The 20,945-nt window shown below is 40.0% G+C and overlaps 1 protein-coding gene across 4 annotated transcripts in view; it reads left to right on the top strand.

Annotated features, from left to right (window-relative positions):
* Nucleotides 1-20,945, top strand: part of ppm1aa (protein phosphatase, Mg2+/Mn2+ dependent, 1Aa) — a 64,588-nt gene that overhangs the window by 14,106 nt on the left and 29,537 nt on the right. For 2 of the 4 annotated variants that reach the window (XR_003296052.2, XR_003296053.1), the window contains exon 6: nt 7,237-7,371. Coding sequence is in view for 2 of the 4 variants with exons in the window: in XM_026313163.1 (XP_026168948.1) it covers nt 2,869-3,000 (132 nt within the window). In the remaining 2 variants the exon portion in view is untranslated. Of the gene's footprint in view, nt 1-2,288; nt 3,932-7,236; nt 7,372-20,945 lie in introns of those variants that run through there. The other 2 variants (XM_026313163.1, XM_026313248.1) reach the window with 2 other exon arrangements.

Raw genomic sequence — 20,945 nt, 5'->3', positions numbered from 1 at the left:
GTGCACTTTGAGCTTCTTAGTATTAAATGTTCTTTCTGTTACTTTGAGAAAAATCCCAACTCTAAAATAAGCTTTTTTTTTTGTTTTGTTTTTTTTTTGTTAGGCATGTACCATCCCTCTTTGAGCCATTTGCATGATAGAGCCGAGCAAAATGTGACTCATTAGATCCCGGGCCACCTGTGCACCCTTAATGAATCGTGCTAGTCTTGTATTCCACATCCACATCAAAAAAGCGCCAGCAGAGGCCATCAAATGGAACTGGCTCTTCATCTGCCATCCATTGTTTAGCGCATGTCATGCTCTGCTTCTCATGGCGGAAAAACCCATTTAAGCTTGACTAATGCAGCCGTGCAGACGCAGCAGTATGAGGTGGGGGTGGTGGGGCACACTGTATACTCTGTGGATGGTCTCCACACTGAGGTCACCGAGCTCCACATTTGCTAATTTGCTTCGGAGTGCACTAGGAGCCCGATTTCTGTGTTGCTCTGTAAAACAGAGGGGAGATGATGATTGAAATAAACACTGGAAAAGACGATGCCGATGGAAAAGTTTTAGCTCCATCAGAAGCACAATCCAACAGCTCTTCCTCTTTGTTTGCTAGAGCTTCTACATCTCCACCACCTGCCATGCTTTCCTTCTCCATTTCCTCTTTTTGTGAGTGTTCCTGTTGCCCGAGGTCAGTTTGTCACAGAGAATACGAGCTTTTCTCACTCGCTGCAGCGACGCACTGAATGGTGTGTACAAACAAGCGTATCAAGCAGGGATGACATGTACCCACCTCCCCTGCCTCCTCCCTCCTCCCTCACACCCTCCTCTCTTGCACAGAAGTCGAATATGTCCTTCCTGTTCTCTCCGCTTTTGTCTGTCTCTCACTTACACTCGGTGGCAGTGAGCGTCCCCTGCATGAGGTGGGTTACACAAGCTGCTGCCCTGGGAATCCCGGGCCAGCTCATTATCCTGCACCCCTGAGACACAGCTCACTGTAAATTAGGACATCAAGCGATGCGGGCTCGTTAAAGAGCCACAGATACGCTCATTAGCATCAGCACCTTCCCTCGTTAGAGCCTGTATCAGCATTCTCTCCCACCACCATGTTGTGTCCCGTCATTCCTTCACACTGACTGGAAGATTTAGGATTAATGTCAGCTCTTGCCAGCGGGTCAGAACTGTTGTGGTTCAGATGTGGGACTGATGGATCAGTGGTGGCGGGAGGCTGTGGGATTTGTTGACAGCTGCCCACTCTCCCCGCTACTCTTATCCATATTTCATTGTGGGGAGGACCCTGTCTCAGAATAACTAGTCTGGCAAGTGGCTGACTAGTTATGTGACACAGCTACAGGGCCTTTGGATACAGTATCATGGTCTTGCAGTATATACCCAGTTCTTGTGTCTTAGTTAAATGTAATAGTTATTTCTTCAGTCTCTCTGCTCTGAAACTTGTTTGCACCTTCAAAACCCTGATATCTTGGTCTCGCTGCGTTGCTGATTAATCAGTCGTTAAAAATTCATGCGCTGCGTTAAGGGGAGAACATTACTAAAACAGAAACATGCAAGGACTGGTCACAAGTGGATTCCAACACTGGCCTAAAAACAATTAATGCTGTATTTGCCTAATGATCCCACAAAGTATAGTCTGATAATGATAATTGACGACTCAACAAAACCCTGCAGACTTCACTGCTGACCCGAGGACACATAAGGACGAGATGGAATTGGATTTTTTTCTGTAAACCATAGGTTAAATGGCGGCGTATTGATAAGGGTTTCTTGGGGGTTATTTGTGGATGGTTATGCACTGGTAAAGGCATAGAGCATTTGTTCAGTACCTTTGTCGATGTCTTCTCTCAATCCATACCAGTAATTTTCCTTATTACTCTGTTCATCTAAAACCAACTATTGTCCTTTGCCGTGAAAATGTATCGATGTGACTGATGACAAATAGTTTTTTCTTTTGTACCTGCACAGTCTTTTCTCATTTTCAGCATGCCCTCTTGTCTGTCATTGTGCTGTGGTGAGATGGAAATGGTCATAACTGTCTCAGTGGGCCCTCGACCATAATTGGCTTTTTTACAAATCATAAACTCACAAGGTGTTGTTCATTGTTCTGTTTTTTTTTTGTTTTGTTTTGTTTTTCCTCCGTCCCGATCTTTCTTTTTCATCTCCTCTGCATGCATCTGGTAACAGCACGCAGCCCCATAGCTGACTGAGTCATTCCTCCTGCATGTCGTAACTTCACTTCATCTGTATCTATACAATTCACTTCATCTGCATCCTGCTCTTCTCCTCAGGACCCAGACATCCTCCTTTTCCGCGGTTTCTGCTAAAACGGGAAAGAATCAGAGAATGTCAAGCCAGCATTTGTTGCCAGATATGTCTCCATCACCATAATTATCGGCTCTGACTTCATCATTTGTGAATGTGGTTTTGCCCAACTAGTCATTCAACACTTCATCTCCATTTGGTTTTCCCATTCTATGAAAAACTTATCTGTCTTGGTCATTGTAAAATAGCATTCCACTACTAATTTAAATACCCTAGAAGACTCTGTGCATTGATTCTGAGACTTCACCTATTTTATCTGATCATACTAATGTTAAATTATTATGAAGAAGGGATTTAATTAATTACTTTACTTGAATTAATTTACTAGTGGCAGCAGTGTGTGATTCTTCAAACCCCAGTAAAGAGACAAACCATCACAGACACAGGTTCAGAATATTCTTAGCATAGTTCATTATTCTTCCTAAGTCATTGGTTTTGTGCCTTGTTTTCATTTTTTTTCCAGCATTAGTTTACTGGCCAGTTGGATACATGTTTTAAGATTTTATTTTCATTTTTAGCCCAGTTATTAAATATTGTGTTGTACAGAAAACAGCGCCTGAGGCCAATGAGCACGATGAACCTGTGAAATTCACCACAGCTAAAAGGAAATTATCACCATGGCCAGCTAGGATTAGCAAAACCACACCTGCACCTGGTTATTTTCCAATTATTTGTTAAATTATCTAACTGTTAGGCAGCAGTTGAATGAAGTGACATTTTTTAATCTTCAAAATATGCAGTATATTTAAATCACCAAATCATTTTAATGTCTGGAGGTTTCTAATGTGGCCTCTTTATAGATTGGACTTTGTACTCCATTGTGAAAAAACACCTCAAATGTACCTTTGCCAGTTAAATATATTGTTTTATTGTTCTTATGCACTTTAAAATGAGTTTTGTTGCTGATCAGAGTTTCCCCCTGAAAATATTCATTTGGGTGTCCAGCCAGTACGAAATTGGTTTTTTGGTATGTTAATATTTAAATGCCTTAGAAGCAAATACTATTTTAAAGCAAGTTGTAGTACTATTTGTTGGCATCAACCATTGCCTCTGTGTTTGCTACCAGGCCACTGTTGAAAAGTCATCATGTAGTTTTGCTGACATGTATCCCATCCCCTTTGTGTATGAGTTTTGAAATCAGGACATGGCCACATTGAGATGATTTGTAGTCATGTTACATATGTCAGCAAGCCTTCTGTCAATGCTGCCGCTATGTTTAACTCAAGAGGAATCAAGTGAGTTGTGCTTCTCAGTTTTTCTTGGTCCATCACACAACTCCCTGGTGCTTTTATTATTTACTGACCTCAGCTCTTAACTGTATCGTCTGTGGTAAACAACGGTGCTGAGCTAAGTCGCTGGTTCTGAGGCTGAATCCATGAAATGAATAGGTAGCACTTATTTATTCTAACTGTATGACCACAGATTATTTTACCAGCACAGCCTGTGGATCAGCACTTACGAGTCCAAAAGTTAACACTGCAGCGCACTGTATATCTCAAGGCCATATTTATGCCCTGAGGAATTGATTGAAACATCTCCAGTATCTGAGTGACCTAACATTTCTCTGTGTGAAATATGTGTCCACAAATAAAACCTTGAATTAAGCCGTCACGCTATAGTATGTTGTGTTATATGAAAGCCATTGTCAACATTCATAGCTGCGTGTTGTGGGTCAGCGGCAAATTAAAACGAGGTGGAATTTCTTCCTTTTAGTGACATTTGAGAGGTTAGTCTCTTTGTCTCTGTCATTATCTTCCTCTGGGTCTCTCTTCCAACCTCACACAAATAGACTTATTCTCACACAATATGTTGCAGTTTGCTAACACTAAAAGAGACAATAAAAGAATGGAAATCCACCAGCCTGGCTATGAGGCTTCATCAATGTACATGTCTGCTTTCTTTGTGTAGGAGTACTGTGCGAATAATATGTGACACTACAGTAAATGTCAGCCTTAAAGAATTTCTGCTGCACGTCAGAGCGGTGGATTGTTTGCTAATTCATTGCCATCCTTTTTGAATTTATATGCTCTTCCATTCAACGTTATACCATCACATGTCATACAAACAGTATATCCCCACGGCTATTAACTCCAGCTGGCATAGGCCGTGACCTGTAAACACAGTTTTCATGCAATACTATGCAGATCAAATAATGACTGAATTGACACTTCACCTATTTTGTCAATTTTCTTGCAGTTAAGTGAAATTAATTTGTGAAAAAAAAAAAAAACCACTACTTGAATCTACCCGGTCTTTAGTTTTTGAATATATAATTAAACACTGCCATTAATTTCATATCTAAAAGGACATACAGGTTCTTCAGTGAGATCAGGTTGTTATCAAGCCCTCCATACCAGGAAATGATAAATGATCATTTGTTGAGTTTAATTAGCTCCATAGTGTCAGAAGGGAATAAAGGTTAACCCACAGAAACAAATCTGTTAAATAACACACAAGTATTTCAGTCTGTTTCCACAGTCAAAGGGACATTTTTCAGAACAGTCACGTCCCAGTATAGTTGTAGTCGCTTATCATTTACATTTTCAGCCATGATGTCATGGAACTAAGAGTCGTATGACTGACTTTCAATATTATATTTTTTTCATGCATTTGTGGTATTAAATATTCTAAGTTATAATGGTGTTATATTTGAACCTGTTCCTAAATAGGGTCCAGCAGAATCCACCATATTCTCACATGCCACTTTAAGTGCAAAAGAAAAGGTAAGTCCAAACATATTTACTGTTTTAAAATATTGTCAGTGTATGTTGAAATTGGCAATGGACTTAAATGATTTAATTCAGAATTTAAATAAACAACACATATTACATTTTCTGGATATTGTGCACAGTAACAGGTGAAGGAAAATAATGTTTGTTGCACAATCAGGATTTAGGTCCTACTTTGTTAACAAACAGTGGAAATAAAACTTAAATGTAAATTTAACAGTTCAAATGCAGTCATAAAACTGTTAAAGAAACCTTACTGACAGAGCAGGACTGTCTATAATGCTCTTCTTCATGAATGCATGTAGCATTCATGGGAGTTTTTTTTGGGGGGAGCGGGCTGTGTTGGCACCATTCAATCACCAGCCCCACTGCACAAACAGCCCTTTTACCCTCTGCAGCCACAGTCATTCATACGTCTTATGACTTTCCTGTCCAAACTGGGATTTATTTTCTTGTTTGTCAATGACGATTACACTAATTTGGCCACCAGCTTCTTTGCCCTGTCCTCATTCACCATGACCATGTGAGGCGGCCACTATTTTGGGTTGTATAAAGACACGTGCTATTACCCTGTCTGAGCCTTATACACAAGCACAATTCATCAACAGGTGTGGGAGGAAATATATTTTTTCCCTGTGCAGAAGGATGCTACATTTGGAGTGTGTGGGGTAAGTGTGAGAGAACAAAAGTCGCTGGCGAGGGGCATTCAGCCTGCAGGAGGGAAGCCACTGGTTGTGCTGAAGCATTTATACAGCTGAATGAATGGCACTTTTTCGCCCTTTAATAAATATTGGCATTTGACAATCATCAGTAAAGCTTAAAGTCATTTCAAAGAGTAGAATTAGTTTGAATTAATCCTCATATTTAAGTGTTACCTTCACAATCTGTTTTAATGTAGTAAAAAAAAAAAACCTACATAGGGAGAATAATGCTGGTCTGTTTTGACTTTTTTAAACAGCACTTAGCCTTTTGTAGGCTGTTTCTTAAAGGCTACGTTTTATAATGAATGGTTGCGACAAAAGTATGAAATGTTAAAAGTACTGCATATACAGCAGCATTCATGTGAAATGTACTTTGAAGAAAGATTAAAGTTGTAGCTTTGGCTTGCTAAGGTGTGACTTGAATTGGGAAGGAAGAAAATGGGGAAGACAGATGAAGCCATATTAGTGGTATGTTGATTTGTAATGGTTTTCTTTAATCTCTTTGATACCTTTCATTTCAGAGTTGGGATGCATGGCCTTGCCATCAGTAATATTTTTTTTTTTTTTTTTTCAAACATCATGCTTCAATCCCCTTGAAGGATGTTTTATGTAAAATATGCTTTTTGTGCCCTGGAAAGACATTTAATCAAGATTAACCTTGGTATTTTAGTAGCCAGTGGTCTAGCTTTGTGAGTTTTCATAATGGAAGACAATTAAGCACTACTTTCAGAACCGAGGATCTTTGGAGTAAAACATATTTATTTATAGCAAGAAAATTTTGGCAGGATTTTAAGGGACATGAAGTGAAACTTTTTTTTAATCTTTATTTATTTTTATTTTTTTTTCTGGACTTATGAAACAATACTGAAGGTTGTATGTTGACTTTTCTGTACCATTTCGGATTTATATATCATTGTGTATTTGAAACATGGTCAGGCTATTTCTGACCAAATCAGCATAACATGAAGTTATTTAGTCGGAAAAAGAAACAAACAAAAAAAAAGTTCACTTCAGACTCTTTTCAAAGCCAGTGGTGATTAACAAGTGGGCGTATGATAATTATTTGTTCATTTAGTTTGCTTCTGTTTCTTTAAATTTTCTTTGTTTTTAATAGGCTGAGCCATAAATTGTAACTTCCGTCTCCGCTCAGTCAAAAAAAAAAAAAGAAGAAAAAAGAAAAGAAAAAAAAAAAAAAAAAGACAAATGGTGCAGGGACTCTAACTTCGTCCAACAAACCTGATCTGTTTTTGTCCAGAATACTTCACCTTGTTTGCAGCCCTTTAATCAGTACTTGTGGCGGCCATTAGCCTCTGGAGACGTGGCAGCGGGGGAGCAATGCTCTTGTGAATGTTCATTCATGGTTTTCAGGGCACGGCACACTCGAGTGTCCTCACATTGTCCGCTAAGAAACCGCAGGGAAAATAGTTTTCCTGGGTGGTCCCACTCATTAATACACTCCGCACTTCTTGATTTACGGTTCACAGTTCAACTGCTGCCAATTAACGTGAAAACACGCAAAAAAAGGGGAAACACACGAGGAGGAGGAGGAGGAGGAGGCCACGGAGTTTCCTCCTGTTGGCACAAAACCGAGTCAGGATGAACCTGCCCTCCACACCAAGGTAAGACATCACATCTGCTAAAAACTACAGAGACCAGGCTCCAGGCTTGGCAGGTAGCTTCAGACAGACAGTAGTACTGGCTCAGGTGAGGCCTGTTTTATAGGCGGTTAGTTTATTAAACTAAGCTGCTGCTTCACCTGCGTCTGATTTTTCTCTATTTATTTATTTTCATTTATTTCATTTTTTTTCTTATGAGAAGAAAGACAGAAAAAGAAAACCAGTGTGCTAATGTTTCCTGAGCTCTGAAGAGAAATGACACTGCTGTGTTTTTGAAGCCAATGTTGCTGTGAGCCCTTTGCAGTTTTTGTTTTAAGTCGATTTGGCTTTAATAAAAAGTTCACCTCCGTCAGCTTTGTGCTAAATGTAGTTCTGAAATGAATGTAAGTGTGTATCTCCACCATAAAACCCTGAAACAGTAGGTTGTTATTGCTCTGAATTAGAAGGGTTCAAGGAGGTCAGAGAGATGAATGGGCTATGTAAATAAATAAGCCATATGTAAGATTATTACTCTCATTAAGCAATGGAGCTGGATTCTGCTTTCAGGTCTGTATTTTAAGCTTTTTGAGAAAATTACATAATCAGAAAAAAAACACACACACCACCTGTATCTTTTTCACCTTTGTGCTGAGACAATTTGAAGACAGGAATCCACAAAAATCACTTGAAATAGTTTTGTTTTTTTTTTCCGTACCAACAAGGCAAACTTGATGTAGTTTTGATTTATACAAATATTTGGCAGGATGTAAATATCATAATTTAACTATTCTTTTTTTTAACTTTAAGTATTTTAGGAGATGAGCTGGAGCTACATGTATAAAGTTCATTATGATTTGTCACCACTAACGTTATTTTCAAACAGTCTTTTGCCACATTGCGTAATCTAATCTCTTTTCTGTCATCTACATGTAAACAGCAGCTGCTGTCTTATATTTTGTTTACTCGAGGCATCGCGAGGGATTATTTTCTTCTTTGTTTGCTTTTGTCTGAGAAAAGTCAGCAGCAGCCTGTTGAGGTCGTGCACTGGTGCACGGTACCCTGCGACCCTGTCAAAAGCGATCACCGTGGTAAATGCATGGCTATAGTTTTCCTCCCATCTTAAGACATAATCTCTTTAATTGGTGTCAAAGTTGGGGTACTTATGGTGAAAGTCCTGAAAATACCCACAGAGAAGACATGATCACTTGTTGGCACTTTAAAAAAGAGAAATGAAAAACAAATGAAACACAGCCTCATCATTGTGGTGCTGAAAGTTGTTAATCTATAGTGGGGGGGGGGTGTTACCTCAGGCCCTCTAGCCACTCCAGTCTGACAGGACTTAAGTTGGCCCCGTCTGACCCCTCAGACTATTCAGCTCTTTCTTTTTTACACAACGTAGATCAAGTTAGGATGACAGAGAAGATTTGGCTTCAGTCTCGCGGCGTGTTAATCTCACCACACGGTGTGAAATCATCTTGTTCATGTGGCCTAAATTAGGGTTGGACTATATGTAGAGCCGCAGCAACTCTTTAGTGTCATTTACTGATTATTTCTCTTGCTTGGCTGATTAATTGTTGAGCCTTTGAGCTAGCCACATCGCAGTGAAAATTTAATACATGATTTCCCAATAGCCCAAGGTGACTTGCTCTAACAGCTTGTTTTGTCTAAATCCCAAACTTATTCAATCACAGTGATGTGAAACAGAGAAAAGCAGCAAATTCTCTCACTGGACAAACAGGAACTAGAAGATGTTTAGTATTTTTGCTTGAAAAATTATGAAAATTAAGCAATCGAATGATTGTCGAACTTGATGCTTATTAATCGTTGCAGATCTAACAGTAAATACTCTGAGCTTCTAGAGATTGTACTGTTTTGTACCAAGTAGGTTGTCCTCTTTATCTCTGGTTGCATAAAGCTATTGTAGATAATTTTGCAAGTCAATGAGCACGACTGCTTCATGGTAATATTAGATTTGCAGGGGTTTTTTTTAAATTTTTTAAATTTTTTTTAAAGAAATATAATGAAGTACTTTGATTTGTCAGACTGGAATAACCAGAAGCAGACATCCCCATCTGTTGATTTATATCTGTAAATCTTTGTTAGGCACACCGAGCTAAAACTAATGCAGTCTTCAACAGTCCTGCAATAAATTCTGCTTTCAAGAAGGTGCTAATGTTCTGTTTTTGTTGAAAATGTTTTAGAGGTGTGCTGATTTGACTTTATGGTCATTTCGGAGGCTGTAGTTATTTCAAAATACAGAGAGTTGTTTCTGATGCTAAATCCACCCCAGCTGATATGAATGCAGCTGTTAAAATATTAGAAACACCTCTCAGTATAATACGCTTCAGAAGCAACACAAACACAGCCTTCACAATTGCAATAAATATGAATCAACACATCTATAAATAGTGTCACTTTACAACCTTCATCAAGATATGAATTACATGGCTATCGTTAGACTAGCTTTTGTTTTTTCCTTTGGCCTAAAATAAAAAAAAACTGTGAGAGTGTGTTTTATAGAATTGTATATTGTAAAATCTTTGACTTCTGTGTTGATAATCAGAACAATGTTTAATACCAGGCAGATGATTTAACAGTGCCTGATGTGAATCTGAAAACATGCTGTGGGATGTTCTTATAATACTCTTATACGTTCTATGAATGTGAGATTCAAAAACCTGAACCAGGGTCATGAATGGCTGTGATGATGCACCTGCAGAATAGGTGTTGCGGTTTGTTGGGAAGGCCGAAGTTCACTGTCAGGGTCACATGGGCCGACCTTCCATTAGAAGATAAAAATCTAGAGAATATACTTGAATCTGAGTGAGCAGAGGTCAGGCTGTTTTTCCCACCTCTCAGCAGACTGACGCTTTATACAGGGGTCACCTGGGACGGCTGTGAATATGAGACCTCGACTTAAACAAATGAAGCCATTGAATAGATGTCCCCACACAGGGTGATGGGAAACCTTGAGGGATTCAGAGACACATCAGCTTTTGGCATCAATCATATGTAACGTGACATTGAACTGATCAAAGGAAAAATACTGGTGAGCCATTTTTTTTTTTTTTTTTTTTACAAGACAGAAAATTGAGTACCTTGCAGCCTTCTCAAACAACAATTAAACCTTAAACCTAGAGCTATTTAAATTTAATCTTTACTAGACGTAGACATATTCACCTGAATGCTCCTCACCTTTGCCTCAGGAGAGAAAAAAAATGGGGAAAGGCAGATGAATGTGGACAGTGTGTGTTAATAAAACAGGAAACTGGGGGCTAAAAAGTGCATATAATCAGTGGTTGTGAATGTCTCCATTGAAGCACTCTATTGGGTGCTAGCCCGGTGCTCCCACTAATGGTCTGTTTCGCTGAAGTAGCACCAGGAATGCTAACCTTCTCAATGCTTCACAACTCAGAGCAAGCATGGCAGCGCTCCCATTTGAGTGTGTGTGTGTGTGTATGAGTGTGTGCATCTGTGTGTGCCTTTCTGTCATTATCTTTTCTCTGGATAAAACAGGAAAAACTCATTCTAGCATACTCTCCCATCCTGTAATGAACAGAGTCTACATATTTATGTTTTGCCAGAGAACACTTGAAACACAAGAGGGGTTAAAGTAAAGAGTGGGGAGGTCTTTGGACCATTTTCAATATTTTCCCCTTGTGTGCACTGTAGGGCAAGTGAGGGGTTGCTTCTTTACAATAATCAGGTGACCAGAGGAAAATAGTGTGGCCTTAACAAGCCCAAATTAAAAAAGAACATCATTTTCATTATGCAGTCAAACACAATTACAAGCAAATGTTTTCTCTGTGGAGCTGCCCCTGCTTTCAGGGTCTTTGTCCCTTGCTCCATAGTGTGTGCAGAGAAAGGCCCCGGTGGTCAATGGGAAGCTGAGTGGCGTGTTCAGCGGAGGCCCACATCCTTAGCCCCCAGCACAGAATGCGTTTTGTTAGAAGAGCGGCCATACATTCTGAGCAGATTTGTTGAATTAGAGAGCGCAGCGGGAGACAGGGAAGCGGGGGGTAAGTGATGGGGAGGACTGGTTGCTAGGTGACTGACATACAACTGCAGCATGCCAGTTTTCAGGAGCTTGGCACTCCTTGTCTGTTTTCCTTTTTGTTTAGTTGTCTTCCTTATCGCCACCCACCACCTCTCCTCCCCTCCCTGCCCCACCCTCCCATCAATTCACTTGTCTGGCTCTCCTTGTCGTTCAAGTGTAGATAATAAAATGAAGAGAAGACAGACAAAACAGGGTGAATCATCGAGGATTCTACAGTACACCTCTAGTACCTACTAAGAACCTTGTCATCAGCTTTTCAGCTACACTGATACTTAAAAACCTTACTCTTGCTAAATCTTGGCAGTAAAGAAAAAATACTATTATGAGGAACGTAAAGGTGGTTCTCTTTTTCTAATGTGCTAGTTGGTAAAGAATCTGACATAAAGCATTACCCTCACAGGGACACTTTGCGCTATCAGCAAAAAAAAAAAAAAAAAAAAAAAAAAATAGTGACACACAAGGACAGGCAGCATTTCTCTGAGCACCCACCTCCCTGCAGGCATCGCTGCCTGTGAGGTTTACCAGCTGAAATACTGATGTCTTTAGATATAATCTGAGATATTTATTGTATTGCTCAGTGATCTGTTGAACTATGTAAATAATCGCATCTTTCCTTATACCAATGTATTACTTCATTCAGTAGTTACAGCTAGTGTGGGGGGTGTTTTTTTTTTTTTTTTTTTTTTCTTTTTCTGACAGACTCATTGAATTTTCCTGAGTAAACACTTCCTGGAGCATCTCCTGCTTTTTCAAAAAGCAGCCTGTCTATCTCCAGACTGCCTGACTTAGCAGTTAGTCCACTTACCTTGTCAGCCCTGTCACTGCATGTCAAGCATCTCAGTCCCATCCCTTTCAGACGACCATCTGCAGGCAGGAGTTAAGAGTGTGGTGGAACTGAGTTTAAAGTCTAAAGCAGTTTGTTTGTTTAGCTCTGACTTTAACAAATATGACTCTTTTCACTTTATAGTAGATTAAACGGCTTAAACTTCACCATCCAAAATATTTGCACAGCATTAGGTTTTATACATGATAAACACAGCAACACTGAGTCACAGTCGCCTGCATGATAGACAGAGCTTAATAGATTTTCTGTTGTTATTTACAGCTGTATGTCTGCAGCACTTCTAGCGTAGAGAGAATGAATACCTAAAAAGTAATGGCTGCAGCTGCTGGTGCTGTCGATTGTGAAGAGGCATTAACCACACACTTTGTCTCTGCGTTTCTGCAGAAATGGATCACACTTTCAGAATTAGACTCTTTTTTTTTTTCTCCCAGTCATTTTTGAACATCACATATTCATTCCATGCCAGCATATGGTGTAGAGACTCAGGGTCATCGGGATGTTTGATTTCCCCCTTGGGTTTGCATTTATTTGAAGCTCAGTGTGAAGGTCAGAACTACATACACCCAAACGAATAAGCCATTGTTGATCTGTTTCTCCACCTCATGGCTCCTTATTCCTTTTCACAAAGAAAGCATCTTTCTTTCTTTGTGCTGCCAGGGGCTTATGAGACTATCAGGGCACAGGTGTGCCCTGAGGAAAATTCCCCTGCTCTCTCTAAAGCTGTATTATTCAGCACAAGGCCATGACAGTCAGTGTTTCTAAAAGCATTTGGAAGATTATAAATGGTGATGCTAAAAACTGTCAGGAACCCACAAAGCTGCAAAAAAAGAAGACAGATACTGTATACAATAGGTTCTCTTTTTATCTAGGGGGCTGACAAATTGTCTGTCTAGTGAAACAACCCCTGATGTAGTTTCCCCCAGTTAACAGTCTAACTTGTCTTCCTGAGAGGTTGTTTTTAATTGAATCCTCGAATCCTAATGTTATAATACCACTGATTGATGTGGATTTCTTTAAGATTGTCACTCTCTCTTTTGGCTCATAGGTTGTTTTTTTTTTTTGTTGTTGTTTTGTTTTTTACATCACCCTGCTGAGACGATGTACGTTTCATTATATTATGATGCCTAATTGGACATTTCATATTCTAAAAAGACAATAAATGAAGTTATTCCAGTCACAGCCCTTCACTAAATTTAATAATTTACTTTAATACATGATATTTATAAAAAAGTGTTGTTTGATTATTCATTGGCTATTAAATAGGAATATATAATCAAACCAAAATGAGAATGACTCAGAAGTATAAATATTAAGTAAAACATTTAAAAAACAATAAAATGTTAAACCTGTTTTACTTCGTAGCCAACTGAAATTATTAATGCATGTCAAACACTATGATTTTATATTCAATTTTTTTAATCCTGTAACCTCTTGATTTCATTTTTCAGTTTATTTTCAGTAACCAACACATTTAACATTTAACTCCAGCAACAGTGACTGTAGCATTTTACACAACAAGTGTGTGTGTGTGTGCATGGTGTTTTTTTTAATTGTGGAGATGTGTATTTGTCTGGGCTGTAGATCTGTTTTTGTCTGTCCACCTATGAATGAACAGGTGCACGTGTGTGTGTATGTGTGTGTGTGTGTCAGGCAAAGAAAGGAGTTATTGATTAGCTCAGCTAGACGCCTTTAGAGACTTGTGTTGTAGCTGAATGGAGTAGTGGCTATATCTCTATACAACTTCCAAGCAAAGACGTCTTTAACACAGTCTCATGTTTTACTGTGGAAAACTATACATTAATGAATAAATTTAATGAAGCAGGATGCTGCTGAGACCACAAACTAGTGGGAATTACATTATTTGATTAATTAAGCTTTTTGTTATGTTTAGCTCCATTTCATGAGTGAATCCAAGTTTTAAAGGAGATTTCATTTGTTTCCCTTTAACTGACTGAAAATCAAATCTCAGTTGTAACAAATACTTCTTGTGCTGGTTTCAGCATCTAAATTAGTGGCGCCATGTCTTCATCACCACAGCTGGCCTCTACACAGTTTTACAGCTAAGGCTCTTATTGATCACATCCTCATCTTTTTTGCGATATAATTATTTTTCCTTTTCAGAAGATCCACTCCTGGCTTTGGTGTCTTGTAACTTGCTCATTTACATCGACCTGAATCCCCCGCATGTCTGTTAAGTAGAATGATTTAATCTTCCCTGGCAGGAGCACCAAGAGCACCCCTCTTCTTACCCTCCAAACATCCATTTTTAATCACTATATTAAGATGCTGCATAACAGTCTGAGCTCATCACCAGCCGCTGGCCATAGCAGATATGGATTCAGTTTTTCAGATTAATCTTAGGCCGCAGTTTCTGAAGGATGATGAGTATAATGTATTTTTACTATACAGGAGCAGAACCAAAACTGACAGGCTGAAAATAAAATGTAATCTTCATGTTTTTTAGGAGGAGTGTCAGGATGTTAGATTTACTGTGCGGCAGAGAAGAGCGGGGAAAAGTGAGGAAATCATTTGACTCATCATCTCAAGGTCTCTAAAGTCTCCACAGGCCTTGTCCTTGTAGCACAAGACTGCTGATGCCATGCGGTGCACTGAGAGGGCTGTCGCACAGATAAATATTTGAGTATGTGTGAGTGGCGAAAGTGAGATGACTCTCGGTCTGTCAGTTGTGTTTGATGTCGGGGCATCAAGCACGGACCTGCTCAGTGACACCGGGTAACTTGAGCAATGACGTGAGCACATACACATATACTGTCTCTCTTGTCGCCTTCCGTCACCCCTGTCTGTGTATCTCACACACACACAAACACACACACACACACACACACACACATCCCTGTTAGCTAACTCCTGTCAGAGGCATCACCCTCTAGGTACAGTGGTGAGCTTTGTGCACACAGTGATCAGGCAGCTCGCCAGCTCTGCCTTCTCCTGCCTCTACCTAGACGACTCCCTTCATCCTAATGAGCTCTGTCAGAATGGCATTTGACATAAGCCATCAATAAAGCACAGCTGACAGACAGTAAGAGTTCGGAAATCCAGGATAGCCCTGGCCTCTGCCCCTCGTGCTGGAAACAACTTCCAGATCTCAGTTGATCCTCCATTTGTAATTAGAAAGTAAATTATTACACTGAAATTTGATAAAGATCTAACAAATATCCAAGTAGCGTAAGGTGGTAACATGAATATAATGTTTAATACTTTCATTTTCTGCTATTTTTAAAACAGCCTGCTTAAATGTACATCTGAGTGTGTGTGTTTTATCTGACATCGCATTTAATGGATAAAATAATGCATTTGCTCTTTGATTGAAAAAACAATAATCTTAGCCAGTGAAATCATGTCAGTGTTCAACAGACCCTGATTGTAGTTGTGCATCATTGTCCACTGAGTCTCGCTGTAGCTCAGAAAGTGCTGTTCATCTGCACTGATAAAAACACTAGGTTGTCAAAAGGATTCTGCTGTAAAAACTAATCATCTTATAGAATTTGATCCCTAAACAACAGGAAAGTGTAATTTATTGTATAAATAATACTAAGCTCAGGGTTAAGTCCTTCTGTTATGAGGGGATGGTACCGATATTTCCCCTGAGCTGTTGGACACAGGTTTTATTTCTAAGACATACAAATAAATACATCAAATGAATTAATAATGTACAAGAAGTAATTGTAGCTGTTTATTGTACATATAAGCTTATTTTCTTCCTCTGTATGACACATTAATTTGCACACATCCTAAAGAGACCATGTAAAGGTCATTGTTGAAAAGGCTGCAGTAGTACAGACAAAAGAGCAAAGTCTGTTGCTACAAGAGACATTTATTGACAGTCGTGTGTGTGTGTGTGTGTGTGTGTGTGTGTGTGTGTCTGTGTGTGTGTCTGTGTGTGTGTCTGTGTGTGTGTGTGGTGACTAGCCGTGCCTCTTAGACAATGTGAAGTGGAGGTGAGGCCCAGGCGGCATGGCTGCAGCACTATGACCTGTGCCCTGACTCACGCATCATGTAGCTCTCTGGCGCCAGAGGACCTCCTGACCGTGATGAGTTTTGACTCCTGTCACCTTTGGGTGTCGTCAAGATCCTTTGACATGGACAGGATTTTTTTTTTTTTTTTTTTTTTCTTATGCAGAAGGTGCTTTTCTGCAGCCTAAAAATGCTCTACGGGCGACCACTATCCCACCAGTGAGAAATAGAGATGTGATTGAGTAGGAACTAAAGACAGAATCAAGACACCAGACAACAACAAAAAAAAGACGTTTGCTGTTATCACATACAAAAATAATAGAAAAAAAAAATCATAGAGGCCTGCTTTTTAGAAACCTCCTGTTAGGTCTGCAATAAGGTCTTTCAAAGTTACGACTGACAAGGGAGTAATTGAAAAGAAACGCACACCACTGGATGCCAGTGTTGATGTAGGCAAAGTCACTTGCTGCTGTGTTCAGTTCCAGGCACACTGTATATGACCAGTCGATCTACTGTTCATAATTACCTGATTTGCGTTTTAGCTCCATCAGAGAAATGACACTTTGTTGTGCGAGTGCTGTAGGTGATGCATGCATTTGTTTGTAATTTCTGCTCTCTAATACTCTGCCTCTTACGCCAACACTCATAAACACAGGTAATATATAGCAGTGCGGTGTGCAACATGCACTTTCTGTGGTCTCATTTAGTCCTTTATCTGGCCAGAAATTGATGCATTCAAGAGTGGAATGGATGTAATAATTGCATGCACTCTATAACATGCTCTGAACGTGATTTTTTTTATTTTTTTATTTTAAAAACAAAAAGAGTAGGTTTCAAGGTAATGGCTTTCTGTCAGAGATGAGAGGTTCATTGTCAGTGTGTTGTTTCTGCGACAGCTAAACACAGTTCTCTCACTTACATTTGGGACCAGAGGAGAGGATAAAACAATATGAATCTGAGGAACCTTTGATATAGAGTTTTACATCTACAGGATTTAATTAAGTTCTATTTACTGACCTTTGACTACTGCAGAGATTGCAAATCTCTTTAACCAAGACATAAAGGCACTCCGGCTTTTGTGTGACCTCACTATGTACATGATGCACAGTTCTGTTAGTAAAATGACTCTTTTCACAGCGCTATTGAAAGCATAAACTCCACTATGTTGAAATAGGCATTATAGAATGTGAAAGGCTTATTGGATATGAGGTCAAATATCACATACAGTGACTACAATAATGTGTTCTGGCTGTGTTGTGTGGTGTATGCCCCGTGAAACAAAAGCTTGGGGGAGGAGTATGTGTGTCAGGGCAGTGGGTACACCCTCACACTGACTGCTGCAGCGTATTGGCTCTCCTCTGTCCGTGTCAGCAGGGCTGTGTGACTGAAAGGCACTGGATTACGTATACTGGGGGGCCAATGGGTCAGTGGATAAGAAGTCTTCTCTGTTACCACAAATCCACAGATTAAACACAGCGTCGAGTGCTAGTGCTGTCCCGAGGGCAAATGGGTACGAGAGAGCAGCTCTCGGAGAGCTTTGGCTTAACCCTCCTTTCACTGCGGAGCCATGAGGCAACGTATAAACGAAGTGACTTCTCTTTAAGTCTGCGGCATGAGCCTGGTCTTTTAAATACATCCGGGTTACGCAGGGGTTATGGGTAGTGTTAGTGACATGATATCTTAATTGGAAAGTTAATCCGTTGCTGGGACAGTTGACCCTGACTTAAAACAATCTGTCGTGCTAAGAGAAGTCAACAAACATGGAAGTCAGGCCTCTGAACATACACAGTCATGTTTGCATCCTCCATCTTTGTCAAGCAGAAGTTACCTACCCAGCCCAGTCAACTAACAGCATACATTAGCATTGTGTGCCACAGATTTACATCATCATTTACATCATCATTTACAACACAAGAAGGTGATTTGTGTGTGTGTGTTTCAGATTCACATAAGCATTTACCAGCGATGTTTAGTGTGAGCCTGTAGACGAGTTTGCATACATCTCTTTTGGCTTATGAATATGAAACACTGCAGTGATGTGGAGGGGGAGGGCAGATGGAGAGAGAAAGGTAGTGTAAGTCTGTATGGGATAGTGGCAGGATGGCTGTTGGTGACAGGCTCTTGTAGTGTCTCGTCTGCTCCAGTGATCCCAGGGAATCTGGGTCATTTCCAGCCCGCTCACATGCAGCTATTCCCCACGCTTTTTCCTCCCTGTGCCCGGGGCAAGCTACGACCCAGCTGATGCTGACACATGATTACACAAAATAAATGTATTTCTCTTATCCAAAATAGAGAGGTGGTCTACAGAAGGCTCAACACACCTGGAGTCCTTGTAAATTTAGGTTGTGCTGTATGTTCATCCCTTTCTTCATCTTGTGGTCATCTTAATATTACTGTTTGTCACTGAGCTGCCCAGCACCTTCAAAAACAAACCTGCATTAGGCTTTTTCTCTTTGTAAATAATCAATCAATCAATCTATCTATCTATTTCATGTGGCTATAATCAGTATCAGTTGACAGCTACAGCCACATCTCCTGCAAAAAGTGCCACAGAGCCCTTAAAAACCCTTCATAGTTTTAAAGTTACTGTTTCTTAAAATGTCCTATATGTATAATGACAAACAGGGATATCCAATTCATATTTTGAGGCTTAATATGAATTCTTAGCAGCTGACAGTAAAGGTCTGTTTAGTGGCTCTTGGAGCTTTCACAGTGGTGGACTTTCAGTGGTTACTGAGTCGGATTATATTACCAGGTGTCACTGTTATTTTGTCCTCTCCTCACTTTTATTTATTTTTTATCAACATGTTTTATGTAGAAACCTAGGGCAGCAGCAGAATCATTTCTGTCTGACAGCAGACTGGCTGCAGGGATGGCAGTGGGCTCCATGAAACGAATGGACAAAAGGAAGAAAACGCATGCGTTTTGAATGAGATCCACTGTGTCGCAGATACTGGTGTCAGGAGGCCTAGTCTCTCCTGACACAGCGCCATGGGCCTGGACCCACTGGGATACAGTAGATATTATACCACTTCGACTAAGACTGAATATTTTTAAGATGAAATCATATAGATCAGTTCACGTGGAAGCAGATATGATACCTGTACTAAACGGAGAGAGAAAAAACATGGAATGTGATCGAACTTAATGATAATTGGCCTATTTAAGGTTTTCCATAAAGCTTAATAGGCGGATGACCACCTTTTTATTAGCGCAGTAATATGAAAACATGAATAGATCATTATGGGAACAAAAAAAAAAGTGTCCGGGCTTTAAAAAAAAAAAAAAAATCATATTATAAATGTTTAAAGACTGGCCATGAGCTAGACGTGTTACTTACACAGCACAGTCTACAATTGTTATTTCCAACCCTCCGTTTAAGAGATCCCAAACCCGCCTATTTTTTATTGATGCGCGCTTCCTTGAAAAAAAATTGCAGTGCTTGTAAATTTAGGTTGGGGACTAGCAGCCTGCAGGGATGAAATATTTACAGGCAGTTAAATATTTAAAACAGCACCTTGTCAGTCGCCCTCACAATTTACTTACACTGCTGCGTGTGATGGAGGCCTTATCCTTTATTGATCAATATTTACCGGCTGGTGTAATAAAATGGGTGAATGAATGAATGACCGTAATAGATAGATAGAGTCGTGTTAATCTGTCCACTGCCTCCCCTCTGTCCGCTACAAATTGGCACTTTGGTAAAGATGATGTGGCCTCTTTTTTTTTTTGTTTTTGTTTTTTTTGTTTGTTTGTTTGACAAAGTAGGCTGATTCCTAACAGCGCTAAACAAATAAGCTTCCCCCAGCCTGTAGTGATGATATGCAAATATTTCATTATAAAGATTATTTTATTTGTAACGATGATGCGGTCTCTAGCAAACCAGCAGGAGAATGAACAGCTTCCTGTGCAGAAGGCATTTCATAACCCCACATCAAGAGTCTATAATTCATGCACAAAGAGCCCGAAGGGGATTCAGCTCCAGCGAGTGCATGCGTGTGCGCGCGCGTGCGTGCAGGAAAGAGAGAGAGCGAGAGAGTAAGTGTGTGTGTGTGTGTGTGTGTGTGTGTGTATGTGTGTGTGTGTGTGAGAAATAATATCAGGCTTTTCCGTCAGAATGAACTTTACTACTGTATCCAGCCATGAAATAATCTGACCCGACACTTCAAACCATCTGCGCTATCTATCCGCCCTCTTATTTACTAAATCAGCCTGCGCACAAAACGGAGTGTGGCTGATACTAAAGCCGAGTAGCCTGGCAGAGCCAATGATAATCCTATATACACAAATATAACGTGTGTCCCCTGCTGTGTTTTGCAGCCATCGCAGCCTGGAAGCAACATCTCTGCGCTCATGGTGATACAGGCAAACTGTAAGATAGGCTGTAAGACTGTACGAGCTCCAGTCATCACCACACACACACACACTCACACACACACACACACACACACACACACACACGAGTGCCAATGTAACAGCAATCAATCAGCATGTGTTTTCAAAAAGAGCATTGATTGATGCCCCACATAAAAGAGCATGCCTCATCATAACTTGGGCTGTAATCTGTAATGTAATTTAGAATGAATAATAAATCAAGATTTGTGTGTGGTTGGAAACATGCGGGAAGCCTTGACTAAGTGTGTTCAAGGTCGCCAAGCCGAGTTGCTTGCAGATTCAGTCTTGCTGTAATAAAGACCATTTTATCCCATTAAACACATCTGA

The sequence above is a fragment of the Mastacembelus armatus genome, chromosome 22, assembly GCF_900324485.2.
Source record: "Mastacembelus armatus chromosome 22, fMasArm1.2, whole genome shotgun sequence".
NCBI classification, from domain to species: domain Eukaryota; kingdom Metazoa; phylum Chordata; class Actinopteri; order Synbranchiformes; family Mastacembelidae; genus Mastacembelus; species Mastacembelus armatus.
The sequence above is the reverse complement of the archived record's forward strand: the minus strand, read 5'-3'. Positions and strand labels throughout refer to the sequence as shown.